This window comes from Apteryx mantelli, chromosome 7, assembly GCF_036417845.1.
Source record: "Apteryx mantelli isolate bAptMan1 chromosome 7, bAptMan1.hap1, whole genome shotgun sequence".
NCBI classification, from domain to species: Eukaryota; Metazoa; Chordata; class Aves; order Apterygiformes; family Apterygidae; genus Apteryx; species Apteryx mantelli.
This window is the reverse complement of record NC_089984.1, coordinates 23,344,350-23,365,457: the sequence shown is the minus strand read 5'-3', so window position 1 is coordinate 23,365,457 and position 21,108 is coordinate 23,344,350. Positions and strand designations below refer to the sequence as shown.

The window sequence follows — 21,108 nt, the reverse complement described above, 5'->3', positions numbered from 1 at the left end:
GTCAGTCTATGTGCATCCACATCTTAGTTACTGAGCTGTTAGAGCAGCCCAGTCTTCTCAATATCTGTCTGTACGTCTCAGTGACATGAACAACTTGTGCACCATAGGAGCTATATGCTTACAAGCTTCCTTTGCCCGTTCTTCCAAAAATCAGGCAGCAATGGGCTCCTGTTCATATCGCAGCTACAGCATCGTCAGTTGCTTTTTATACTGACAGGTAATATAGTTGGTTTGCAGTGTGCTCCATGCATCCCTCTGTAAACGTTTACTGTCTGCTAGATAGAATTATGTCTGCAGTTCAACATCAGTGAGCCCTTAGAGATTTCAGTCTGCATGGTGGATAAAGGTAAATGATCATATTCTTCCATTGATGCAGTTACTGAATTATGCTGGCAGCTCAGAATCAGTGACTTCACTTCTTTTTTGAAATTGCTATTTAGGAAACCATAGATAACAGGGTTGACACAGGTGGAAGCCATGGCTACCAGGTGGCACAATGAGAAGATCAGATTGTGGTGGCAAGGTGAAATGATTTTGTAATTCCAGTCCACAATGGTGTTGAAAACGTGCAGTGGTAACCAGCAAACAGCAAAGGCAGCAACCATGGATGCTAACAAAATGTTTATCCTTCTCAGCTGAACTGCTCGGTTGCTGTATTCGCTTTTCTCAAACATGTCCTTTCTCTTCTGCAGACGTAAGTAGATACGCAGATAGCAAACTATAATGAAGAAGAGGGGGATGCAGTATTGCAGAAGCAGCAAAGTGGTGGTGTAGATAAGTCTGTGCTGCTCAGAAGGCCACGAGTCGATGCATATGGCCTTGTCAGTGGAAAAATTCATGATGTACGCGAGCTGCTCATACAAATCATTAGACAAGATGGATGTGGTCAGAAAGGGCAGGGACATGAGGCATGCTAAAGTCCAAATGACTCCAATTCCTAGATAGGCTTGGGAGATACTTGGCCTCCAGCCAGTCGGATTTATGATGAGCTGATGTCTTTCCAGAGCAATAAGGACAAGAGAAAGAATTGACACTGTCACAGATGTGCACTGAGTGAAAGAGGTCATTTTGCACATGACCTCCCCAAATATCCAGTAGTCCATCATGGTGTAAACAATGGTGAAAGGCAGGCAGACAAGACCCATAAACAAGTCTGAAATGATTAAGTTGGAAATAAGGATGTTGGTGACATTGGCCTTTTCCTTCTGCCTGGCTATGACAGCAATCAGACAGATGTTTCCCACAATGCCTAGGACAGTCTCCAAACTGTAAGAGGTGGCCAGAAAGACAGTAAGATCAGTGATGTTCCTGCACTGATTTGAAAGGTGTGTGGGGAAGCTTCGGTTTGAGCTCCAGTTCTTACTGTTCATGAAGGGAAAACCATCATTAACAACCCTCGTTTTATTCATCCTGGACCAAAAAAGATTATCCAAAAAGGTGATAAGGAAATAGACGCTTTTAGGGTTGGCTTCAGAAGACTCAGATTCTCATCTGTTCTGTGCAGCTGCAGAGGATCTGGTTAAATCTGCAAAGGAAAGGAAAAAAGATTGCTTAATTATGCTACATGAGATAAGTCAAAAGGGTAGCATATGGGGGAGTGAGATAGGGAAGTGAACACCAATGATTCTGTGTGTCTTTTTTCATCTCCCTTTCATTTAGTGTATTGGACCATAAAATGGAGTTATTTGCTGGCTTTGCTAAGGGTTCTTACTGTCTTTAAGTCAGTGCAACTCTATTGCAATATACTTGTATTGAGGTTACCCCATGAATTTAAGAACATCTTACCTTCATGATTTAACTCAGTGCAGTATCTCAAACATCATTAACATGGTAGACTGGCATTTCAAAAAGACTGGGCCAAGTTACAGTTGGAAGTAAAAATTATGTGTAATTCTGGATTTGGAAGGTTCTGATCCAAAAGTGAACAGAAGGTATTGGGTGAGGCTGCATTTAATGTCATTCAAGCTAAACATCAAGGTGAAATCTAAGGCATACTAACTGCATAAAGCTAACATAGAAATATCCTATGCGAGTTAATCTGTGAACCGAATTTGCAATTGCAACCAGAACACATATTTGCTTGAGACATAATCACCATGCAAAAATTTACTCTCAGATCCTCAGCAGGGATAACATGGAACAGCTTTGAAAAAGTGTAAAAAGATTCAAAATCAATTCAACATTTTTTTGCTTCTATGCAGCTGCAATAACTCATGAGAACTCTAGTCCTACTCCCCTGCTTCTCCTTTCTGGATGAACTCCCGTGTCCATGAGGCACTGATGTCTCCCTCTGGGAGGCCAATGTAGTCATCACAGGACTTACCAGAAATATATTCCAGCCTCCTGATTTTGGCCATAGGAGTCATTGATTTCAACAGCCTCACTTAATTTCTTGTGAAAAGTTTATTATTGATTCTCCTCCAGCATAATTTTGCTTTTGGCAGTTTTTAACCAAGAGAGTTCAAAGGTTGTAATAATATGGACTAGTGATTTACTAGATACTGTTTCTGCACAGGCAGACTGGTCTGCTTGCTAGCTTCTGCTGCAACCCTTGAGCTGGGCTTTTCAATGACGTCTCAGGCAGATGAGCACACAGAATTAATAGGGGCTGGACACTTCTGGAAATCTCAGCCATACGATGGACTCTACCAGTGGGCCCCTGGGAGACTGTTACAATCAACCCACATCACCCCTTCTTCCCAGATCCCTTTCCTCCTTTGTACAGGGGGAGGATATCCTCTTTCCCTTTCCTTATGGGTTTCCTGGTGCAGGGCTCCTCCCTTCAACCAAGTACCAAGAATCCACTTATGTAGATAGTTACCCCTTGCCTTGGCACAGTCTGCTCTACAGTCCTGCCTCTGGAGTCCAGTCTTGTGCTATGTCAAGAAGTGGAGAAAAACATCTAAATCTGCTGAGAGTTCTCCTCAGGTCACAGGCAGCTACGTGGAGTATGAAGGCTTGTAATGTGCAGTGTAAATAAATACTCAGGGAACGACACTATTTACCCATTGCATGAGCCTTTTCTCAGCAATAAAATGCTACTCAAACAAGTTTGTGAGGTTGTGATAAACTTCTCAGGATTTCAGAAAAACAAGTGGTCAAGATATTAATACATAAATAAAATGATGTAGTGAGATTATCACTGTTTGAGTAGCATTTATTGCTGAGCAACTGCATGCATAAAGGTAACCAATACTACACAGAAAGGGTCCACCATACTATGCTTTTTGGTTTATCTCATCTTTTGTTTTTATGATTTGTACTGTCTGCTTCTTGAGATGTTGCTTCTCAGGAACTGGCAATAAAATCAACCGTGTACAGTAAATAAAAAGGTGTTTTGTGGCTGTTGTTCTGCTTGATCTGCAAAAATTAGTACAGTCAGTTCTTTTGCTGCTTTGTCAGACCTGTTGATATATCTGTAATATATAGGCACCTATATGTCAGAGACAGTCACACAAGTAAGATACGTTAATATTTTCTTTCTCTTGAATTTTCTTTTCCTTAGCATTTTAAACCTTGAATAATAATCCAAAGACGGCAAAGGAAATTTTCCAAAATGTGGGCATAGGTATGACTGTTTCTGTCCACTCGCTTTTGTGTTGTTCCTCACCCAGGGTGAACAGATTTATTTCCTCTCCGGACCAACAAGGAAAGGCAATGACTGTGTGTGAATTGCATTATCATGTATGGGGAGGGTCAATGCAGAGAAGAGCCTGTTTCAGCTCGTTCAGTGTGAAAACGGTGATAGAATGGAAAGCCAGGAACCAGTCCCATAGCTTTTCATGACTGTTGGCCTGTGGGGATGCTGCATGGGAAAAAGAGCAATGCGATCAGCAGCCTGCAATATTGTGTGGTACCAGTTGAAGGAGCTCAGTCGTGGCATTCGGACAGGACAAACAGGCTCTGCTTTCTATGAACACATGGGCTTTGTACTATGGTTCCAGCCTAGTTATCCTTAGCTACAGTATCCTGGACAACAAGCACATGCTTCTCTTTTGTTGCTTGAAAAATGTGTGCTGGGTTATTACAAACATCTGTGCCTAACAAGCTAAGCCCTCACCAGGATCCCAGACTCTTTTGGACGTGCTGAGGGGTCAGTAATGACAGCTAGTAATGCTGACACAAGAATACAATGTAGTGGAGCCGCTCGAAAAGTAGGAGCCAGAGTACACCACTGTAAGGGGTGCATTGCCAAAGGCGGAGTGTGGCTGTAGGTCTGCGGCAGGCGGCATACATGGTGGGGATAATGAATGTCTCGGAAGGCCTGGAATGCATTTTTTTGGGTTCACTGTCTCTCAATACTTTGCATTCTGTGGTGTCTCTCACACGGTGGCTGTCAAGCATTTCCTAGACATCCATTCTCCAGTACTGCCCAGAGGTAAATAATGTATTATCAATGTCTTATCACAGATAAGGGAACTGAGAGACAGAAGAGCAGTGAGACATCAGCTGCTCAGTGTCTCAAGGGAATCTGTGGTGCACTCTGCAGGTACTTATAACTGCCTGCCAACCTGATGTCTTTGCAAAAGTCAGAGCCCAGATCACCTAGGTCCATAGTTCTCTGTGTCTCTTATTATGGCAACCATAATGTAAAGAAGCATTTCTAGAAAAACAGGAAAATAAAAGTTATGGTGAGCTTATATTTATGGCTCCTGTTATGATATCTTTAGATGGCAGATCCTGTACCATCTCAAAGTGTTTGACTGCTATTTGGTTTGGTCTAAATTAAGAGCTAGTAGTAAGCAATGTGTACTTATTCTGTTCAGACATTTGAATGAAATGTTAGTTAATGTACTGAATTACAAATGCAAAGGAAAAAGCTATAGCTCCTTGCTATATCAAAGATTTGTTGAATAGCCAGTGAAATATAGCAAAACCCATATGTATGAGCTGACAAAACAGCATTAGTTTCTAGAGAGTGAAACAATATTTACTTGCTTTGTAGGAGTAACAAGCCTACCTCCTAAATCAGTTTGGAGAAGGAGTGGGGGGGAACAGGTGGATAAGGTTTTTTTTTTCTTTTTTTTCTTTTCCTTTTTGTTATTTGAGAAAAGAGTAAACCTGTTCAGAACCCTCAATGAACTTCAAGAGACATCAGTTATAAAAGCTAACACGCAGCCTGAGATAGTTTCTCTGAAAGGTGAGTATCACAAAAATCTGCAGCAAGTTAGTTGGATGGAGAAGGAGAAAGTGAAGGAGCTTTCAGATTTAACCTTGGTGTAAGTTAAATTCTTCATCTATGTCTCTTAGAGACATTAATCACCGTGTTGCCTGTGATGGAAGCAAGGAAATAGAGCAGGTAAGGTTTGAAGACTTTGTCTTGCTGAATGATGCAGCCTTTTGAACTAAAAAAAATCACTCAGTTTGTCTCAAAACAAAAAACATGCATCAGTGGTCAACCTGAAAGCCTTGTCCCAAATGGCCAGCCTGTATTTTCCAGAAAAACTCCTCATAGAAAAGGGAATTCTATAGAGACGTCTCAGGGAAGAAAATGAAACCCTCAATGTGTTTCAAGGAGACTCCCAGATAGTGGTTCCAGGCAGTGAGTGCGCAACTGTCCTTTGAGAGACCTCTGGACTTGAAAGTGTCTTATGAAAAAGAAAAACTGCTTCCTGGAGGCAGGGAAACAAGGGACAACTGCTGATAAGGTACTTTATGTGCTAACTGGGAAAAGATAGGTTGGTCTTGCAAAGCTAATCTTCCAGCCCTCACTGAAATCAAAAGCCAGGAATCAAAAGACATAGCTGCGGTGGACATTGTGTATCATTTTTTCACTTCAGACATAAGTAGAAGAAAACAGTATATTTGTAGTACTTGTCTCCATTATCTGGTACCCAGAAGCAATTGCTTTGTCAGGCTTAGTACCTTAACTGGTAGCTCAAGTTGTTTGCTGCTTTCATCCAGCAAGTCTTCCTGAGAGAAGCAATTCTCATAGATGAGAAGTGAGTGTATGGCTGTTATTTAAAAAGCTATGGGAATTATTTGGAGTAAAGCAGCTATAGGCTGCTTATAGCCTCTTAGAAACAAATGAGCAGTGGAAAGGTTTGACGGAACTCTGAAATTCGTATTGCACGTATTAACTGAGCTGGCTGTTGACTGACTAACAGTGGTACCCCCTTCTTGCCTGCAGCGACATTAGCTGCAGGATTGGCCCTGTTTGACCTTATATCTGGGAGAAAGGTTAGCAATCTGTTGGCTGTCATTAGAGGTTCCTAGGAAGGCAACACTAATCAGAAGAGGATACCTGTCACTGCGTATGCACAGTCATCCCACAGCAATTTAAAATCTGTGAGGGTTCTGGTACAATGAAATTTAATGGTGGGCTTTTTGTTCTTCTCTATCCTTGTCAAACTGCATTTGTTACAAAATTATTGGGAGTGAGTGCCCTAGGTCATCAAAAAAGCTAATTCTCTCTATTTCTAAAATGTGCATAATTAAGGTGTACCACAAGCTGTGTGTATTAATACATTGCAAACCTATAACATTGGCAGCTGGTATAAATACCCATGAAAGTGGGTATTTTCTTCCCCTCTCATATCTATACATTTTCAGAAGGAAACCATGCAGGGGATATAAGATTGTGACATGGGTCTCTGATCTGCAGAAATCAGGAAAGTTTTACAAAAGCATCTACACTGAATTTTTATTTTCTGGCTAAGTTTATAACATCCTTATGGAAGATGCAGATCTAGTTCACAAAGGTAAAATGTGGCTAGCAGGTCAGCAGGCTGGAGAATGGTAGTGAAATCCCAGTTCCCTTAACAGTACAGGCCATTGTGAATTGGCTTGTACTCAAGAGGAAAAGAAGCAAGCCTGGGCATTCAGAAAGGTGATCTTTACCCAAGGATGTGGGAAATCCATAAATCACTGTAATGGGCATCTTAGCAGGCAGCCAGCTAGGGTAACTGGAGAGTGATGTGATGGGTACTGGCAGAAACTGCACAGAATGGGTCAGGAAAGTAGGGGGTCTTGGGGTCAGGAGGGAGGAGTGTTTTTCAGTCACCAGTGATAACCTGGAAGGCTTTTTGGCAGGCAGCAAGGTGGCAGGGAGCACACTGAACCCTGAAAATCTCCAAGAAGTTTGCCATCTCCCTCTTAGGCCCTGCAGGGCTTCAAGGCTGTGCTCCCTGTTTGCCAGGGTCAGGCCTTCTGTGGCATGTCACACTGGATCCATCTATCAAAAACAGGTAACTGATGAAAAATGATGATCTGGTGGACCCAGACTCTTTGTGAACTCTACCCAAATTTGCTGAATAGTTCCAGGGTGACTTAAAGTCGTGATTTAGCTGGGAACTCCAAAAGCATGAAGAATGCACTTTCTCCATATACCCAATGGGAAGGGAACATTTCATGGAGCTGAGAGATTTCCTTCCAATCCCTGATCTGAACCAGATGGAGCTGAAAGTTAAAATGCAGTATCCTTCATAACCCAGACAATCACTAACTCCACTGGGTTAAATCACAGAGCCAGGTATCATCATCACCTGTGCATTGGTTCACACCCTTTGGTCTCACTAAAAAAAAGCTCAGAAATGAATTAAAATTATTTTGTTTCTAATGGAACAAAATATTGCATTCATACCAAAATCACTTTTTTTTTAAAATCTGCAAAAGCCTTCTTCTCTTAAAAAAAAAAAAAAAATTCCAATCCCTCAAAATTATACTTTTAATGTTTTGGTTCAGGCACTGAGTGACAAAAGCAATTGTTTGCACAGACCTAATCAAAAGCCAAACTGTAAACAGTAAAGTATTTATTAAGGTCTCCCTTGCTTTTATAACCCTTCTTGCTAAATCATTACTATTAATAATTGTAATAATGTTTATTATGGTAGTATTTAAAGACTAATTGAGAATAGGTCCTTTTGTGCTTAGTGCTGTACAGATCTAGAGGAGCAGACAAGTCTCAGCCCTGAAGACCTTAGAAGGTGAACAAGGGTTAGGGAAAGAGCTAAAAAGTATACAAACAGAACAAAGAATTTATTACTGTTTTTCCTTGCCTTGTGACTGGATTCAGAGCCCATTACTTATAGTGGACTTTGGATCAGGTTCACTTCATATTTCTGCCTTTGTTTCTGCATTGTTTTTAAACCCTAAAGAAATCCATGACATTCTAATGGAACTGAAGGATTGTGCAAGAATTCCCTGCTCCTAGGAATCCAGTCTGTTTAAAGCCTTCTAACCCATGACTTCTCTTGAATTTAAACTTCATGTCCCTGTCAGCACCAATGGATCAATTTTTAAATTTAAATGCTAATTGAATGCTTCTCTTTACCTCCTGCTTACTCTAATTATTAAATGAATGAAGAATCATATCATATAAAGCATTTCAGAACTCTTTTTTTAATCCATATTCTCATGTTCTTTTAAAACTTGCTTCTTTAAACTGTATTAGTACAACAGCCACTCAGTAACTCTCCTTCAAATGTTTCTCACATATAACTCTTGCCTCAACTCCTGGATGAAAGTTTTAGGAGAATCCTTGGTTAACATTTTCTGATCAGAAATTGGAGTCAGTTATCCAAAGATCTGAGCAAAAAGTTAATCAATAATTATGGCATCTGCTGTCAGCCACTCAAGTGAAAGTTGAACAGATTTTTATAATCAGAAGTGATGACTAATAAGTAGATCTGAGCTGTCATAAAGTTTAAACAAAATTTAGAAAATCCTTACCTGTTACTGATTGAGAAAATTACTGCTGTTGCTCCACATTTATGTCTTGGAAGAATGAAGGAATGTTGTAGCAGCAAAGTAAGATCTTCTGTGTCTCAGCAGTTCCGAAGAGAAGCTCTCTCTGCTCTTTCTGTAGGTAATTTGGATGGCATCTCTCTCTCTCTCCCTCTCTCTCCCTCCCTCCCTCCTTCCTTCCCTCCCTCCAACTTAGCCAATGAATTCTGCCTTATGCTGCTTTGAAGTTCTGGCTCCCTCTGCTGCTGCATGAATGTATAAATTCTACAGATACTTGAGATAAATAGCAGCTTCAGGATAGAGCTATGAAACTGTTTGAAGTATAGCACACGTCTATGCCGCACACGTGTACATGTGAGTGGCATGCAGGCTAAAGCAAAGGAACGAAACAAGGGAATAGAACCTATTTCTATTCTCCTTATTGTGGCAAGATTTCTGCAGGATTCAGAAATTCTGCCTCATATGTATAACCAACTTACTAGTATCAGTTTTCTCTGTTTTTCCAGTCCACTACAGACTAGCATTGCAAATTTATTTTAGAAGGATCCAGGCTTCAGGTCTTAAATATCCAGACTCTGAAAGCCCAAGAGGTACAGTGTTATTCAGATAAAGAACTCAGAAATGTCAGGGCCTTGAAAAATTAAAAAATACAGGAGAAAAAGGATTTGCAAAGGTGCCAGTTCTCATTGATTCTTTCCCCTGTCCTTTTTCATGAAAACCCAATGCAGAAATTAGAGTTGCTAATTTTTCTCTTGCCTTGAGAAAAGATGAACAAACAGAGTATTTTCAAGAGCTATACCAGAATAACCTAATTTGGATATTTATTTAAACCAGCCTTTTAGCCATGGTTGACTGCTTAACTAGTCCAGTAGTTGCTGCTATTCTGGGGCCCTTCAAACGGCATGATAAGTAGTTGTAGCAAATATGCCTTTTTGTACATAGGCACATAGTGCATCAACAAAAATCAAACATTTCAGTACCAAAAACTAAGAGTAAGAGCAGTTATTCATTTGCACTGTATTCTTTCTTTCATTTTGTTTTTTTGATACCAGCTATCAGAGATGTGGCTGTCTACTTTACGTTCTTAGCTGACATCTTTTATCATTAGAGAAATAATCAAATCAGAAGCATGCATATTTAAGGTCTTTCCATGGCATTTTGGCATTTCTGGTGCCTTATGATACTGAGAAGTGTGAAAATGGAATCTGTGTGATGAATGGTGAAAGCTAGAGAGTTGTCTTTAGTTACCAATTCTTTCTTGTGGAAATGCTTGAGTTGCTCCTTATTTTGCATTACTTATTTTTCCCAGCCTGCTTTTCAGTAGTTTTATTTACCATCTAGTCTGAAACGGTAGCCTGTATCCCAGCATTCTGCTTTAACGCAGGCTCCTCGGAAGGAGAAGACCTTTCTCTTCTGCTTAGGGAAGGGGGCACAAAGAGTCTGTGCTTCCAGCTGAGAAGGCAGCAAGCCACACAGATCTTGAGTCTCCTGCCAGCTCCTGAGGAAGCAGAGGCTTCCTATCTTGCTGGAGCCAGAAAAACTGAAATGATTTATTTAGCTGGTCTGTTCACTTCTGCTTCTTCCCTAATTTATTTATCATATGTTTATTTGTTCTGCTGTTCAAAACATTAAAGAAAGGGGAGGGGAACCACTAGGACACAGACTGTCCTTTTACAGGAGAACAATTTGATTTGTGGAGCTGTTCTCTCTGCCTCCTCAGCTTGCAGCACTCTTTAGCCAGTCTAATCTCCACACCTTCCAAAGAGTTACAGATATACTGTGTCACTTTTATTCTCTTGATTCAGACCTTTGGACAGAGCTTGCAATAGCAAATTAGCATCTTCTCTCATCCTAAAGTCAACAGAGAGAAGTTGCAGCACTGATCCTGAAAGACTGCTCAGGCCTCTGCAGCCCAGAGATCAGGAAATGACCTAACTGGGATTACTTTGCTATGGCATCTGGGACTTTCTTCATGACAGATCTTTAGGATGAACTGGTATATCAAGGTCTTGGCCATTTTCTGGTGAGGTGAGTGGGGCTACATTAGAGTCCTATTGCATGTATGTTCTTTCTGCTCCCTGTCCAAACTGCAGGGAGAAAATATGCGCTGTTAACAAGCTGATGGGAGAGCAGCATTTGCGTGAGTCCAGCCCTGCACTGTTTTTTGCAGCTAGGACTTGCGCAGACACACAGTAGTCACTGAGCGTAAGCCAAGATACGTGGTGGGGCCGGGACTGCCATGCAGCGGCTGTCCTGACTGCAGCACAGTGGGGACAATACTGGAGCTAGCTTGGAGTGAGAGCAGCTCCAGCAAGACAAATATGCAAATATCTGTTTCCTTATCCAGATGGGTCTTACAGCCTTGGTTCAGCCCCCTGCTGAACACAGATCCTGGTACCTGAGATGACTGGTTTGAAGCTGGTGGTGTTTCATTTCACTATACAACCAGTACTACTGAACAGGTACCTGTGGATAGTGTCTGTGAGAATCCTGACCTGCTAAGGCTTTTGGCAAATGCACAAGCAATACTTGTGTGGGGGTGCGTAAGGATGGAAATTCCTTTATGTGAAGAACACTTGCAGTTGGAAAGCAACATGTAAATACAGTAGAGCCAGCTATTGCCAGTCATGTGCTGGTCACACTGGCTGTTTCTGTTCATATCAGTAGATTTGCATTGATTTTTAGCAACCAATGGACCAGCCCCTGTTTGCTGTTGATAGAGAATGTGGTAAAGAAATTGTAGCTGGCATAGCATGGAGCCTGTCCTACTACCCGTGGAGTGATAAGAACACATGTTCCAATTTTCTGTCCACAGTACATGTTCCTGTTGCAGGCAGGTGCTTGGGAACTGTCCTCTTTTCTCTGTGGTTTATTACGTAAGACAGATGGACTCTATGGAGACAGCCTGTTCCAAGGGGGTACAGATGCATGGGAAACAGTCCTCTTTGCGCTGGCCAAAGAACACGTTTCTGCAAGAAATTACAGGGATAGCAAGGCCTCTACCAAGAAACACTCATGGGCTGCAATTAAGTATTTCCCTGGGAGAGAGGGGGATTGTCATAGCTCTAGGACTATAACTGCACCTTCAATGCTTTGAGAGTCTCCTCCAGGGCTCGTGTGTCAGGCTTCTAGCCATACTAGCCTTCATGGATGGAGCCCCAAGCTCTGTGTCTCTTTCTCTCCAGTGAACCTGGAGTTTCAGAGACAAATCCTCCCAAAGTACGTCTAGCAAATCTAATTGTGGTTTAGCATCTGGAGTCCTGTTCTCTCTCTGGCACTGTTAACCACTGAGCAAACAGTGTTCACAAAGTAGAGTACTAGGTAATCAATGGCAAAATTGTTATGGAGAAAACGTATCATAGAGCAGTATGTAGTCCATGTGTATGCTAAGCTTAGCATTCTTCATAGCATCCTAAACAGTATTTTGAACAAGTTTGGTTTTGCTTTGTCTTGTCAGAATCTCTGTCTCTTTTTGAAACAGAACAGGCATTTTAACCATTTTCAGCCTTCTCCAACTCATTCATACCCTTCCTTCCATGGTGTGGAGGAGTTAGTGAAACTGATTTAACTTCCCAGGGATTTTTCTGAACTGGTTAAGTGATGTTCCTGCCTTGAGGAAAGCCGTGTAACTTCTGTCCCCACCCCCAACCAGGCCCTTACAAATGCATCTAACTCTTAGGAAGTTGATAGCATGATCCCTTATCTACCCCATATGCCTGTTGTCTCTGTTTCCCTGTTTCCAAGGTCTTGCATCTGTCCTGAATCCTGGAACTCTGTCTGAGCCCAGGGAGAAGATATGGAAGCAACTGATGTCTCATAACAGTTCAATAACATTTTATTTCAAAAGTCTGTTCTGAAGCTTTTTAAGGTACAGCAGATTTGGTAAGTAATAGTACACATGAGAGTTCTGTGGCAAGCATTGTATACAACCACTGCTAGCTCAGTTATTTACAACAGAGACATTGGTGGCCAGCCTTTGGGGCATGTCTGCAATAAGGTCCAGCCTGACACCTCTGGATAGATCTGTAGCCTGAGGCCTTAGGCACTTTGTCATCATCCCTTTCATGACAATATAACTATCACTTAATACAGAGGAGTTTAGGCAAAGAGATACTGTTCTCTCTAATCTACCAGTCATTATTCTCAAGAGACTGCATGGTACTATCAATTTTGAAGATGGGTTTGCATGATTTTGATGTTAGGGTAGTAGACTAATTTTTCATGAGTTGTTCACAATAACTGGCTTTTCTTTTCTAGAATGAAACAAAGTGATACTAGAAAATGAGTCAGAAACTGTGTGCCCTGCTTTAGCTTATGTGTCAAAAAAGGAATATGAAACAGTGGTGTTTCCATAGATTATGTTTAGATGTTATATGAAGCTGATGCCTTTATAAATGCTAATGCCAGGCAAAGGAAGACTGTTCGTTGTTATTGTTTTTCCCTTTTAACCTTAGAAGAACAAGACATCTTGTTGCAAGGGCACAGAGAACTTTTCCCCACCAAATGGTGACAAAAAGGCTTTTAGCACTTCACTGCTTTAGAAGTTTCAAAAGCAGAAACAACCCCTCACTTGTAGGTGCTGGTTTGTGTCCCCTCCAAGGTCTCCTTGCAAATGGATGTGTGTGTCCACGATTTCCTGGCCAACTGTTAGCAGAGAGGGGAGAGTGGGCAGCAAACCTGGGACCAGGCTACAAGTGCAACATGCTGGCTGTAGGCTGCCTGCCTGAAGATGAAAAAGGCAACCAATGCAAGCTGGTTAGGGAAGGATCTTTGAGCATGGAACTTTCTAAAAACCCAGAGTGGTACATGGCCATTCATGACAGGGATTTTCTCTGCAAAAAGAAGAGGGGCTATAAAGGCTCACACAAACACATTTTTGAAGAGACTTATGAGAAAAAATAAGAACAAGTAACTGAAGCAACAGCTTAGCCACACATTTATTTGAAAGCAGTGCACTGAAATGTGTTGATCCTGGGACTTGTTCAGTGTCTTTTCTGGGTCTTCAGGCTTCTGAGAGGAAACTCCTGGCTCCTATTGAAATTACTGCTCTCCAGATCACCAAGTGAGCTGTTGGGTCACAAAGTGGATCACTTGGAAGGTATTTGCTGCAGCAGTTTGATATGGATTACACTGAGAATCAAGGCTGTGATAGGAACATTCCCTAGAGAGATGACATGGTTCTTTCAGAGTCACCCTCAAAATCAGTGGCAAGCCTGGATTAGGCCCAGGATCTTTCTGGGGTGACTGCTCATGGCTGCTGTGGGAGACAGGACACCAGGCAGATGCGCCTGGGTCTGAACCATTTTGACCATTCTTGGATCTCCTTGCTTCCCTCTCTGTGTTTCAGAAGGTAATATACTTCTTGCTGTTTTCCCAGTGTCATCAAATTCAGTAAGACATACTGTGATTGCATGATCTGTGGGGTAACTGTTGTCTGCAGGCTGTTCATGCAAAACAGTGGGCAGGATCCAAGTTCACAGCTTCATTTGCTTTGACTTGTCCGTGTCCTCTTATTCTCAGCCTGCAAAGTGAAAGCAGGGTAGTCAGAAATTTCCACAGCTGGGCAAACTGTCTTATTGGCCCTCAGCAAGTGGAAAAGTGAGGGCTCCTCCATTGTCTGCCACTGGCACGTTGGATGGGGCATAGCCAGTCTCGGTCATGTCCACTCCTTTACTTCCAAGAAGGCACTGGGGAATATTGTCTTGGGTAACTGTTACTAAGGAGTTCTAATTAATCCCGAGGGGAACAGATTTAAGGAGCTACAATTGTATTTCTCATTTTACTTACTTCCTGAAACTACCTTAATGACTTTCTAATAGTGCCCAGAGTCATGGATGGATTTTCTTCCAAGCATTGTTAAGCTATTTTCCTTAGTAAATGAAAGTTTTCTACGTGCATGCTTTCAGCACCACACTTGAAAATCAACTATATGACTGTGTTTTTTCACAGCAGATATTAAAAAGAAGTTGATGTTTCCATCAGCTAAAATAATTAATTGTAGTAAGCTTCAGCAAGGTAGTCAAAAGAGAAGGGCAGATGAAGAAAACACCCATATTGTCACTGTTGAATAAGCTGAACGCACTCAAATGGTTTGTCTGGGCCTTTTAAGTTGCATAGCTCTCTTGTTATAATTGCTTTTAATGTTGTCTAAATATAGGATATTTTTCATATCGCTTTCATGGACTTTGTACCAGGCACAGTGTAGTGCTTGAAGTCTACTCTCTAAACATGTTTTATAGTCTAGGCTTTCTGTACAAACAGTTTTCATGGGGTTGTTTGTCACTGGACTTTGAACCAAACAAGTTTATTGCAGGAAATTCTACCCCAGTATGGAAGGCTACCGAACTATTTATATGACATTTCTTTGCAATAAGTTGGACACTCAGGCATGGGTTTGCCTTTTTTTGTTATATACCACTCATCTCCTGGAAAATATGCTTCCTTGTGCATTTGCACTAATGGATTGAGCTGCACAAGGCACCAGGGTGGGGTTAGGCTTTCAAAGTTCTCTCTTCTGCTTTATTTCATCCCATTCTTCTAGTAAACATGCCCTTGGGAGAAATGTCATGTGCGTGGGATACCATAATGAATCTGTCCGTCTGTCAGGTTCGTATAACGCCTGTTATCTTAAAAGTAAATGATTTCCAAATCAATAATTAGCATTGTAACCATGCTCTTTACAGACACCATGAATTTTTCTGCTTTCTACAAGATCGACTACTTAAGTGACGACTAAAAAGGAAAAGCAGTTGTTTGCTGTATGTGCAAATTTATTTAACTCTGGATCCCAATAGGTACAAAGTCAAAAAGTTGTCTGTGGTAAAGCTTGGTTTCAAATGTGTATGTAATATGGCAAGCCACCTAGTGACAGAGATGAGACAGATGTGGCACAATTAGAGCTGTGAAAGGCATGAGGAGAATCCCTTCCTCCTGAAGCCGTGCTGCTTTGCTGCTTTCCTCTAAATGAGAGGCCCAGAACCCATTTGTCTTCTAGGGGAGATGTGGAAGAGGAGAAACACATCAGATGGTCTTAACCAACTCCATTGTAGACTTTGCAGCTTATCTCAGGATTGGTCTTTTTCACCACTCGGATGGAGCAGCTTTTCTTGTGGAACAAACCAACACAGTTCACTTTGTCATAGTTCTTGGGGATGAAAACTCTGTCATTGAGAAAGGCAAAGAGAAAATCAGGAGCCAAGACATGGATTAGGAAAAGGATGCTTACTGAGCCACAGCAGTCCTGGGGCAAGCTACACCATGGATTGATTTGACTCACAGTTTCCATTAATTACAAATGCTATGGACTATCATAAGAGGAATACAGAGCTTTGATCTTGATTGTTAACAGCTAAAGTGATCCCCCAATATGCAGTTCTCACTGGTCATTCTGTTAGAAACTGGCATAAATTCCCACACAGAGACAAAAGGGAGGCAACTTTTGGCTTCCCCATTTGGACTAAGGCTATCTTGAGAAGAACAAACTATTTCAAGAGTGCTGAATCACCCCCATGTGAATATCTTCTGGCTAGGCTTCTTCTCAGCACAGGCAAGCTCCCTCTCTCTTCCTGCTGGGGAAGGCCAGGAATATTCCCCACCAAGGGTTCCCCATGTTGTATTCTTCCTGATAGGTCTTTTATGGGTCTCTTTCTCCTTCATCTCAAGAAGAAATTTTCCAGCCTTCTGGGGAGATAAACTGTTCACACCACTATATTCTGGAAGGCACAGCTCTCCTCGATGTGTCACCTCGCATCCATGAGGCAGGAACTTGCAAGAAGAATTAAAAAGCAAATTCTCAGAGCATGGGCTGTGTCCCCTGTTTTGTGAAGTGGGAAGGGTGGGCTCTTGGCAGCATGGAGAAGGGTGAACAGCACTGGCCTGATCAGATGCTTGCAGGCAGACCCCTGGCCTGGTGCAGAGCTACAGGAGCCCACATGTATGTGTTTTGGGATGTTTAGGGGTCCAGAGACAAGCTGCTGAATAGAAGGAGGAAGAAAACTAGGGCTAAAGGGAATCATAGACCCAGTTAGGGTCAAAAACAAAAGAAAGGCTGATGAAGAAGAGCTGTGTGCTTGAAAGTCCTTGGCTGTGTTTCGTTTTGTTTCATTCCAAAGAAGTCTATGGGCCAGGCAAGTCATTTTGCTTGGTTGTGATTGGAACTGACTGGGAAATAGGAAGATGAATTTTTCTCAAGTGCATATGAAATTCTAATGCACAATTTCATTGAGGTTTTCTATGTCTGAACATCTCAGTCAGTTCCTGATAAACAAACACAAATTTGGGGGAACTTACAAGCTGCAGCAGATCATTGCAGTCATCTTACACCTACACTGGTAGCAATGTTCAGTCTTCCACATAGCACCAAAAACGTACAGGTTTCCATTTGAAAGGCACCCTACGTGCACACACCAGAGAACAATAGCCAGTAGATCAATGTGAACACATACAGACATAGACCACAGTCTTATGTTTGTGGACTGGCAACCAAAGCACTGATTTCCATAGAGTTACACCAGGGAAGAATGTGACCCAGGACTTTGCAGAAAGGATACAAAGTCTTTGCTCCTGAAGTGTGCGTGAGTGTATGATATGGTATGAGAAAATGGTAACAGCCACATACCAGAGAAATACTATTCTGCTATTGCAATGTGTCTAAGAAAAGCCTTAGCTCATGGCTAGAGTAGGATCTTTCTGATCTTCTTCATTCTCAACACAGAGGTCTAGACTGTAATTTCTGTCTCTCCCCCTCCCTCTCAAATTTTTATTAGACTTCAACTTGTTCCGCTAAACTGAATTTAAACACTGGTTGTGTTATTTTTGCTTAATTTTAATGTCAGGTATCTTAGATTAGTCAACACTGCTTAAAAATAGGTGCTTTTTGTCATGTAGGCATAGCCTTCAGCTATACATCAGCCCTGAGGGTGTGACTGTTGTAAGGGATAGTGTCTCTGTCTACTCAGAGATGCCTCCAGGTGGTTTGATACCCAAATATGCAAGTGTTTGGATCTTTCCTCAACGCAGAATGAATTATATTATTCCAACATTTCTGAGAAAATTAGGTTTTGAGTCTCTGAACTATTGTCTCAAAGATGACTAGTATATTTCCCATTCTTACCGTATTTGCTGGATGGTCTAAAGTAACAGTGGGCATCACACAGAGTCCTTGAGAGGAGAAGGATCAGGCAGAAGACCAGCAAGAATTTCTGGAAGACAGACAGGAAGCTTTCTTTAAAATAAGTTTGTTTTTTTTCAATGGTCCAGTAGAATAACTTGATGGTGCAGAATTAAGGACACGTCTTACTGTTCCCATGAAACTCGGACTAAAAAACACTCCCAGCGTACACACACACCCATATAATATAAGCTTCTGACTTACCATACTTGCACGGACTGCTCACATTTCTTAATGAGGAATAGTGTGTATTTATATACAGTGAGGAAACAATGGTCAGTGCAAAGGGGGGTGATGAAAATGTGAGCACCACTGGTGCCAATGGACACTCTAACCTGTTCCGATCATCGATCAGAAGATGTGGCCTCAAGAGGTGTTGCAAAAGCAGGTTTTGTGCACTGACATACATCAGGTTCTTGATCTCCATTGTGCTGGTGTAAATCTGAAGAAACTCCAGTGGATACACTAGTTACTTCACATCAGCACTGGTGTTAGCAGAAGAATTTGACCCCCAAGAAAGCTGCACCTTCGGAACTGGCAGGCCATCAAGAAACAGCGGGGAAAGGGCACATGGTAAGCAAGGTGGCAGTGCGCTATTGTTCAGCTGACCTGCCACAAGGATATCACCCCCAAGTATGGAACAGGTCATTCATACAGTGCAGTGGTGTGGAGAGTCCACTGTTCTAAGACTGATTTATTATAATTTCAATTATTTTATAAGAGACGCATTATTTTGTCCAAATTTAGTGACCTGTGGGGACTAGCTGTAGAGTTTTGTATCTCTCAGTTGTTCATCCAAAGCCAAGCCTAGGGGACAAAGGCAGATCACCATGACCAGATAACGCCTTTTCGGCAGCAAAAGTGAGATGAGCAGTGCGTAATCTCAGTCCAGAAGTGAATGTAAGAGTCAGGATGCTTCTCACTCTTGTCTCCCTTCCTGACAGCAACAGCAGTGATGCCAAAGGTTGGGGGAGGCAAGGAAAGTGAGATCCCAGTTCTCTTTCACCACATGTGTGTCCTGCCTCTAACACAGCTGCAATCAGAAGCCTTGCAGTGTTGACTCTGGATGTCATGAGGGCATTTTTTTTTTCAATACTCATCTGGCCACGGATATCTAAGTCTTTGTGCAATTAGACTGTTGCAATACAGAGTTCTTGAAGCTGTACCTGAAAAGCAACCAGGTAAACTAGTACAGATCCCAGCTTTTGTCTGTGGCTGCGTCAGGGGCTGTAGGGATTCACTCCTTTGCTGAACTGGAGCATAGGCATAACAAGTTAAAATAGTTACCAGAGGATTCCTAGCTTAATGAATTTCATTAATCCAATTAGCATGGGTCCTCCAGCATACCTAAGTTTCATTAGACACCTTGATTGGTGTGGCTGAACTCATTAAATTTCACTGATTGACAAACATCTAAAGGAAGTGAAGCTGCACTACAGGCAGTTTTTGGATAAAAGTTGCAGTGGCAGAGCAAGCCCTGTCTTTGTAGGGTCCAGAGTAAAGAGAGGGTTGTGGAGAAAGTAGTTGTTTGTTGTGACAGAAGACTTAATTCATGTAAGTTTTTTTTCTTCTTCTTTCACACCCTCCCCCCCCTTCTTTTTTCAAGCAGGAAATTTTAGAACTTTTACTGTGGTTTGTTTTTAATCTTGCAATGTAGTTACCAGTTTTGTGTTACTAGTTTTGTGTTATTCTTATGATTTTGTAGATTATGCTCTGTGTGTGTGGTTCTGTTCTAGAAAACAGTTCTGGTATCTGATGAAATGCCTTGAGGAAAAATCTCTCTTGTGATACTTCCTAGTTGTAGTACACTGCATTTAATGTGTTGGGGTGAGGGAGAGTTTTTGTTTTATGTGTTAATTCTAATGGAGAGGTATAAGAAAATGAACAAACGTGTTCTGAAAAGAATGATTTCCTCAAAATAACTTCATTGTTAGCTGTTAGAAGAAATAAGGTGAAAGTATAATGTATTTCTTAAACTACTACGCCTTTAAATATGTGATCTGAATTGCTTTTGTTTTAATTAAGCATCTGATTAATGTCTAGAGGCCCGTCTCACTTCTGGCCTGTCTCTGCCGTAACACTTGACATATCTTGCACTGCTTCTTGTGAGAGGCAAGTGCTATAAGAGTATTGTTGCAAGGAAACATAACAAACAACTTCTGATTTGGAGGGTACGGTGGATTCTAAGTTATCCTCTTAATCAATTGTATCTTGGAGGGAAATAACTATATTAATGAGTTTCTTATAACTTTTGCTATATCTTGGGTAGGCGAATGTGTAAAATGTATGTATAAATAGGAAATTGAAGTGCAGTATGATTGAGGCTACTGTTGTCAGAAATGCCTGATAGTTCTTGCTTCTTAACCATATGTTTGTCTTAAAGCACGCTGTGTGCATTTTTTCCTCTTAAAAAGACAAGGCAGCTTAAGGCATCTTGGATTGCAGACTTGAGAATGAAGGGACCAAATGCTTTTGAAAGTCTGTAGTCTTGGGGGAGCTGTCTATGAGGTCAGTAACAGATCAGAGCAGAGTTTGAACCTGTCTTACTGTCCATGTTCCTGCTGACCTGCTCTGAAGCCTCTTCTTGAGACAAGCAAAGTTTTCCAGGTCAAAAAGTAACAAAGGAGTTAAGAGGATTCTCTGCTGTGCAAATGCAAGTGAACGTTACCTCTGGGGCTGCTGTGTTAAACACATGTCCTCTGGGGTGCCCGTTTGTTATGGGAAGGTTGATTTCCCCTAGCCTGGCTTGCCTAGAAGATGGCTGGGAAGGTAAGCAATGTAAAGTACCCCTCAGGCTTGGAGGGACCACTGCAACTCACTGTTCTCCCTGTGTATCTTTTCCCTGGGGATCTGTGGTGTTAGGATGGCTCCCGGCCCAGCCCCGGATGAACTATGACCTAAGGCAAACAAACTTCTTCATCCAGCCTTGAGGGTTTGGCAGCAGTTAACATATGGGTCTCCTCAACTTGAGGTCTGTGAAGCGATGAGAGGAATGGCCAGTGCTGCCTTTCCCTGTTTATCTAGCTGTTTTGTCTGTTGGGGAAGTTGCCAAACTAAACTGGTCACCTAACATAGCAGCTTGACTAAAGCAGTGACTCTATGCAAAGCTGAGGAGGCAGTTCTGCCCTGGGAAGCTTTTGCTTATTAGAAGTTTTTCGGATATCGTGAGGAGAGCCCTGGAGTGGAAAGGGCTGGGCCCTGCTTTCCTCCCTCAGCTGTTGAACCAGAGGGTGCCCAGGTGGCAGTGCTGATCA

General features: G+C 41.9%; 1 protein-coding gene across 1 annotated transcript; it reads right to left on the bottom strand.

Annotated features, from left to right (window-relative positions):
• Positions 1–275: 275 nt before the first annotated feature.
• Positions 276–1,409, bottom strand: NPY4R2 (neuropeptide Y receptor Y4-2). The gene has a single exon (XM_013958811.2). It carries the CDS (start codon positions 1,407–1,409, stop codon positions 276–278), a length of 1,134 nt encoding a protein of 377 aa, XP_013814265.1.
• Positions 1,410–21,108: the final 19,699 nt, after the last annotated feature.

Coding starts and splice junctions, on each gene's coding strand:
- NPY4R2 (XM_013958811.2), bottom strand. CDS start 1,409: ATGAATAAAACGAGGGTTGTTAATGATGGTTTTCCCTTCATGAACAGT.